This window comes from Penaeus monodon, chromosome 11 (genome assembly GCF_015228065.2).
Source record: "Penaeus monodon isolate SGIC_2016 chromosome 11, NSTDA_Pmon_1, whole genome shotgun sequence".
Lineage (NCBI taxonomy): Eukaryota > Metazoa > Arthropoda > Malacostraca > Decapoda > Penaeidae > Penaeus > Penaeus monodon.
Window position 1 is genome coordinate 51,030,269 of NC_051396.1, and position 7,500 is coordinate 51,037,768.

Genomic DNA, 7,500 nt, shown 5'->3' on the forward strand with positions numbered 1-7,500 from the left:
CCTTTTTCTTATTATTTTTATTATTATCACTCTCCTTATTGTTTATCATTATTATTATCCTTTTTCTCATTACTATCATTGTTATCATCATTTTCATTATTATTATTATTATTATTATTATTATTATTATTATTATTATTATTATTATTATTGTTACGCCGGTCGCCTCGTCTCTCTGCCACCAGTACAAGGCAGGCTAGGCAGACGGCGTGTTATTCACAGGGTCGTGAACACTGAACAGCTCCAAGAGGCACCGAACACCAGGAGAGGAAACGCCAAGTGGCGAGGCAGGGCACGAAGTAAACACAAAATGGCAGTCGTTCCTTTATTTACACAAGTTATTTACCCGTACACTTTTCTATAGGCACAATACAGGGGGGAAACCAGCATGTCACACTGCACGATACAGCTTATAACAGGGCAACACAAGGTCACAAGGGCACACACGAGGTCTTCACAGGAGCAGCACCCAACTCTCTCGGCTTGTTCCTCCGCTCCTCCGCTCACAGCCAGCTGCGTCATGTTTGCCCAGGTCCCTTCATGTTTATTTGTCGTATTTGTCGTGTTTGTGCTTGTTCGACGTGTTTTTCGCATAAGCGGTCCCGCTCCCGCCTATACGCGTGAGGTTACTGGACCCGTCCCGACGGGTACGTCTACTAGCGTGCTAATCGTAATACATACCTTTCCCGACGGGGACGCCTACTAGCGTGCTAATCGTAATACATACCTTTCCCGACGGGGACGCCTACACACGTGCAATTTGTTCGTACAGTGACGGGAGAGGACGGTCATTGCAGTAAGTATTTGAAAAGGGGAGAAGTAAGTTGTGTGGCAGCATGTGAAAGGGTGTGTGTGTGTAAAGTGTGTAAGGGACTCGTACGGTGACGGGGAGAGGACGGTCATTGCAGGAATTTAAAAAGGAAAATTGTGTGGCAGTATGTGAAAAGGGGATAAATGTGTGAGCGTGTGTAAAAGGGTGTAAAAGGGACTCCTGCGGTGACGGGGAGAGGACGGTCACCGAGGAATCCCGGTTTTTGAAATGTTATTAGTAATTTCTTTATTTTTTCTCTCTGAAACCTAAACAGTTACTCAGCAAGTTTTCTACCATGACGCACGTCCTTACTGTACTTTGTGTGTGTGTGTGTGTGAGAGAGAGAGAGAGAGAGAGAGAGAGAGAGAGCATGTGTGTGTGTGTGTGTGAGAGAGAGAGAGAGAGAGAGAGCATGTGTGTGTGTGTGTGTGTGTGTGTGTGTGAGAGAGAGAGAGAGAGAGAGAGAGCATGTGCGTGTGTGTACATGTGTACGTTTCTGCATGTGCGTGTGTGTACGTGGGGTACGTTTCTGCATGTGCGTGTTTTACGTGATTTTCTAGATCTTTTGGGGGACAATGATTGCCAGTAGAGTAGTTCAGCCATAGTTTACCACGTTCCCCGAATTACCTCACGTGACCCGACATGGCGAATCTGATTGGCTAATGCCTCTGAAAAATCGCAATAAAAGGCGACCCAGAGGGGAAGGTAATCACTTTGGATGGAAGAATTTGCCTTCGACAATGTCAAGACAACTCTCTGTACGCCGCGGCCGCAAGCCAAGGATTTCCCCTGCTGTTCGGGATCTCTCGTTCAGCGACGTTGATGACCCCCAGCCATCGACGTCGGGAATCCAACGCTTGCGGAATGCCCCAGATCCTCTTCTATACCTGTATTCTACAGACGAAGAGGATTATACACCTCCTCTGAAATTGCCTAGGACTAGCGATCTCTCTGGTAAGTTTTCCTTTTTTTGACTTGTAAAAAAAACGTGTCGTTGGAACATTGACTTTGTTTCTGCATACCAAGACTATTTCCACAGAGAACTCACGTTTACCTTTGTATTTTTTTTTACAGAAGTTGAAATCTCCACTCGATTTGACGGTGACGACTCGGATTGGGAGGGATCCGAGTTCGATACCGAAGAGTCGGGTGTGGACGACGACTCAGATGAAGATTTTGACTATGTCCCGCTGGTGGATACCTCTTTGGACTCCGATGAGCCCCTCGCAGAATACGTCAGACGACATTGGGAGCGTAATGCTCCGGGAACTCCCTCTTTTTGTTGGTCGAAGAGGGAGAATTTCGTCAGGCGTCACTGCTTCGAGGGGACACCGGGTGTGAAAGCACCCCTTGAAGACTCGTCGACCCCATTAGAAGTGTTCACCAGTGTGTTCCCAGAGGAGTTGTTTCAGACCATCATGGACGAGACGAATCGGTAAGTAAAAACGATATCTCTGTATATTCCGACTTGAAAATCGTAATTTTCTACGTCTTTTTTTTTGAAAACCCCCCTGATTTTACAATGTCTTTTTCTTCCGACCACAGGTATGTTCGACAGAACCCGCGCACCCCTTCATCCCATATGAAGGGGTGGGAGGACACAACGGTGCGGGAAGTCCGCTCCTATGTCGGCTTACGATTCCTGATGGGCCTTCAGTCGAAGAGGGACCAGAGGGAATGGTGGTCGACGGACCCGTTGATGTCCTCGTCGGTGTTCGCCAAGACGATGACCAGGGACCGCTACGATGCCCTGACCTCTGCGCTCCACTTCGCTGATAACGAAGGGGAGCATCCCGCGGAGGACAGGCTTTGGAAGCTGCGCCCTGTGTTAGGAGAGGGCTGAAGGTCTACAAGCTTTGCTCGTCCGACGGTCCAGAGGCAGGGTATACGGCGGCCTTCAAGATCTACATGGGGCAGGACCGCGGCGTATTTCCATCCAGCATGAAGGCCGTCACCGACCTGCTGGAGAAGGCAGATCTATTCGACAAGGGGTACCAGTTATACACCGACAACTGGTACACCTCCCCGACTCTCTTCCATTACCTGCAGGCCAGGAAGACCAGTGCAGTTGGGACTGTGCGTCTCAACCGGCGTGGCATGCCCTCGGACCTGCAGGCGAGTCGGGGACAAATCGACTTCCGGTCCAGCAAGACCGGAATGATCTGCCTTCAGTGGGTGGACAAGCGTCCTGTTACGATGCTTTCTATCGCCCACACCAGCAAGGTCGTTACCCTGCCTCCCAACCGCCGAGGGGTGGAGAGGTCGAAGCCTGAAGTTGTCGCTGCCTACAACAACGGCATGAAGGGCGTCGACCTCTCGGATCAGCTGGCGCAGTCATATCCAACGACGAGGAAGACCGTCAAATGGTATAAGAAGATTTTCTTCTACCTATTGGATATGACTACGACCAACGCGCTGGCTATCCACCGGGCCCTCGGCGGTAAACTTACTCAGTTTGAGTTCCGAAAGGAACTCGTTCGAGGATTGCTGCAGCAAGGTAAAGCATCTGACCCTGTATTTTTTCTTTATTCTGATAAAGAAATGTTATATTCAATGTTTTACATGTCCTTTTTTGTCTTAGTCTTTTTTTCTTGCATCTATTTACAGGCGGTCCCCGTGGCTCCTTCCGGCGGAATCCTCCTCAGGCTCGCCACGAGGAGGAGGTTCCCCAGCAGGCACACTTGCCAGTTGACACACCGCATCGTCGGTGGCGTCGGTGTGTGCTCTGCTGGAGGAACCACCGGCGCAGGAAGGAGACCAGGGTGATGTGCAGTTGCTGCGGCACCTCACTTTGTCCAACACCCTGCTTTCAGGCCTTCCATGCCTGAAGGTCGTTGGGCAACAGTTGTAAATAGTGTAAAATATTTTATGTACATAGTTTCTATGTATTTATTTATTGAAAAAGAAAAAACACCGTGCTTTCAGGCATTTCATGCCTGAAGATAATTTGAAAATGACAAACTTTGATATTATTTATGTAAGTAATGTATATATATACTATACATATACTATTTATGCATTTGTATATGAAATTTTGATAAAAATAAAATTGAAGTTTTACGCTATGTTTCGATCTCACGCACAGACAAACCATTGACTTTACACCCTAAAATTTGTGATATACACGTAAATTGGACTTTATACTATAGTATGAAGCAATAAAATCGTTCATAGGACATATAATAAAGATACAGTGAGTCTACAAACTTTTACATGTTTCTTGAGTACAAAAACTTTACGTTGCGGTTACTCGCAAACCAACCATAGGAGCGCGCTGAAATTTTGCGTGCGTGATGAGACGGCCCGTGCGCGACGAGCGCGCTCCCGGCTTGACGAGAGTTGCCTGCTTCTATTTCCCGTCAAGTTAGGTTTACAACATTGTTCCGACCCGTCGGTAAGGGTTAACACATGTTTCGCACAGAGACAAAGACCCACTGGCGTAGCATTATTATTATAATTATTATTAAAATTATTATTATTACTATTATTATAATTATCATTACCATTGTTATTGTTATCATAAAAATGATTATTATTGTTTGTTTATTATCGTTATTATCATTGCTGCCTACTATCATTATTATCATTATAATTATCATTATTTTTGTCATTGTTATTATTACCATTATTATTTAGATATATGTTGGCCCCTCCATTAATGCCAGTCTACAATTCGATCTTTTCAGTGATGGCTATTTGAATTTCCCAGTAGAACCCCTTTGACCCTTCCAAATGCACAACTTCCACCCTTCCTAAGGTGATCATTCCACAAGAGATGAAGTTGGCTGATTGGCTGTGATGATCGAAAGCACAGGATACCAGTAAATCCAATGGCTACAGGTAAAAGTGCCAGTACATTCCTTGGTGCCTTAAGCATATGTTTATTACTTGATATATAACCTGACTCCGGGCAAATAATTAGATTTCATCAACAGAGAGGTCTGGGTGTTCTAAGTGCCTGACTAGTTTTCATTTCTTAACCTTGTTATGAATAGTCAGCTATCAAAAATAACACATTAATTGACAAATATTATTTCATTATTCTGCATTTTGTACAAGCTATGACTTACATGACAAATAAATTCCCTCCCCTCTTTTTTTCAATAAGTGGATAATCATACGAGGTTACCCATATGCTATTTCTTTGCTTTCTCTGCCTTTTGGTTTCTGCCTTTGATACCATCACTAGGGTACCTTGATAAAAGGGCCCTTCATGTGCAGGTTAAATATTACCATAAGTTACATGTCTAATATATATATATATATTTTTTTCTAATTCTCTCCTCCTTTCGTATTGCAGGATAATTCAGCAAGCGAGTCATCAGTAAAATCTCCATTCTTCTTACGTTACACACCTGTTATAAAAGAGATTTATGTATAACAAAAGTTATTTCTAGTGGTTTCTTTTTCATCTTAATTTACTTGTTTTATGATAAAACATTTCTCAGAAATGTATGGAATTAAATAACAAACAAAAAAAAAAAGTACCATTTTGCATATGGACAGTGATGACAGTTAATTACCAAGCAATTCCTTCAAAGTTGCATCACTGAGTGCATTTTCTGTGCAAGTTGATTACAAGTCACAAGCATTATCAGCCACTATTCAGAATTTCTTTGCTTATAAAATTCATACATTAACTCTAATATCTACACATCTCTGATATTATGAAACCAAATTAACTTTTTCAATAGGTAAAGTTTTACTGTACATTAATCATGTAAACATTATCTGTCAGATTTCCTCTTTGTTGGAGTTCCTATACTTTCATTTATCATAATCAAACCTAAATAATTTTACTGTAAGAAGGAAAACATTTATAAACAGATATGACTTCTTTTATTTAAATTTTACAAGCTAAAAATCATTCATGTTTTCTAGTGTTCATCTATATCTAAGCAAGAGGGAAAAGAAAAGATTGTCTTGGATCTTTTACATATATTTTGGCACCCAAGTACATGGTATTTTATGGATAGAAAAAATATTCATGGATAATAAATCATGACGATACAACTGAAACTTTTTAAAACATGTTTAATGTTTCTGATGATCCAAAAACTGTGCAACCAAAAATATTTCAATAATGCCTGTGCTACACCTAGCACTATCTACATTTCTGAATATTTTACACAAAAGATACACTTTCAACAGCTATGAAATCATAATAGTATCTGTTAACCTTACTATATAAAGCCTTGTGACACTGCTACTGAAAAAAGTTTAATCAAATGCAAGTGCTATGGAACACAATGACAAAATGTTACCAATGAATAAATATACTTTCTTTGAAGCACTTTCTTTATCATTGTCAACATTAAAATCATCCAAGATTTATCATAAAGATTTACACAATGCCATACCCTATCATTATTACCTTGTTTTTTTTGTAATATAATTATCATTTACCTAACCATTACAATTTCTTCAACATGTTCCTGGAAATATAACAAAATAAATTATAAAGTCTCCCTGATTGAACATGCCTTACGACCTGCTTTGGTGCCCACTCTGCCTAATTCAATGATCCCACCAACGAGAAACTTAACCTACCAATATACAAAAAGCTGCCGAGTGCTACATACAGTACAGTTCTTACGAAATTCATCATAATGTACAATGAAACATGATATGCAAGAATGAAATATCAAAAGGTGTTCAAGGCTGCTTACCCCACCCCCCCCTTCAGAAGAAGAGAAAAGATGAATTAAAAGTGGTTTCTTCTCTCTCCTATTCTAAAGGACATGGAGGGGAAGAGCGCACCAAAAGTGGAACACAGAAAAGAGTTCACAAGCACGCAGTAGTAAAAGAGCATGTAACTTGGCTACGTGTGTGACGTGCAGCAGCCAGGAGGGGGGGCTTTGGGGGAGGCTACAGCACAGACCCGGAGCCAAAAACAGAATCAATGAAGGAAAACTTTACTTATACCCTAATGAACAATATGATGAGGAGAGACTTGAAAGGAAAAATATAAATTTGGAATGATATCATGGGAAGAACAAGTTACCATCAGTCTTTTCATAAAAAAGTTCCTGGTAACTTAACTGCTTCATCTTTGTACCATCTTTGCCTCTCTTATCATACTTTCTTTCTGATAAATAAAGTTTTTTTTTTTTTTCTTCTTCTTTTCTTTTCTATGTATACCATTGGAATAGTAAGTCTTATAATTAAACAAACATGAATTATTGCAAAAACTGCCACATTCTCTTTGGATTATACCTGACAGTGCAGTTCATTCTACACACACAGAAACATAACGTATAGATATATATACTCATATATGTATACGCACAGTATGTAGGTATATATAACAAATACCTTTTATTTTCTATTTACCCTTGTGGACATCCTAACATAAAATGTCCAAGAATGGACGACTATACATATTTACTTTGTCTTCTACCAAGTGCATGGTAGTTTCTTTTCTTTCTTGTTTTTCTTGGTCCTCGTAAGTACTAAAAAATCTTTTATTGATTTTATTGGTTCCTTTCAACACTCATGTAGCAATGATATAACTAACACAATAATTGACAAACTATGAATGTCCTTTTATACAATAATCAATTAGGAACAGTAACTCAAAGCCTAAAAAGCTGATAAATAAAAATGGCAATACTTCAAGTGGCGATGATCATAAAAAAAATATATATATACTTCACATAAGCAACAATTAAAATACTGATAATTATAAT

At 40.7% G+C, this 7,500-nt stretch overlaps 3 protein-coding genes across 3 annotated transcripts in view; 2 read left to right on the forward strand and 1 right to left on the reverse strand.

The window, feature by feature from the left end:
* Nucleotides 1-1,539: 1,539 nt before the first annotated feature.
* Nucleotides 1,540-2,689, forward strand: LOC119579073 (piggyBac transposable element-derived protein 4-like). Its single transcript, XM_037926800.1, has 3 exons — nt 1,540-1,765; nt 1,886-2,246; nt 2,357-2,689. The coding sequence occupies exons 1-3, from the start codon at nt 1,552-1,554 to the stop codon at nt 2,652-2,654; spliced, it is 873 nt and encodes a 290-aa protein (XP_037782728.1). The 5' UTR covers nt 1,540-1,551; the 3' UTR covers nt 2,655-2,689.
* On the forward strand, nt 2,601-3,687 carry LOC119579074 (piggyBac transposable element-derived protein 4-like). The gene is made up of 2 exons (XM_037926801.1): nt 2,601-3,308; nt 3,419-3,687. Exons 1-2 carry the CDS (start codon nt 2,720-2,722, stop codon nt 3,637-3,639), a joined length of 810 nt encoding a protein of 269 aa, XP_037782729.1. The 5' UTR covers nt 2,601-2,719; the 3' UTR covers nt 3,640-3,687.
* Nucleotides 3,688-5,734: 2,047 nt separating this feature from the next.
* LOC119578627 (catenin alpha-like) overlaps nt 5,735-7,500 on the reverse strand; it is a 28,577-nt gene continuing 26,811 nt past the window's right edge. The window contains exon 20 of the mRNA XM_037926189.1: nt 5,735-7,500. This exon is cut by the window's right edge and continues 1,452 nt beyond it. The gene's annotated coding sequence lies outside the window, so the exon portion shown is untranslated.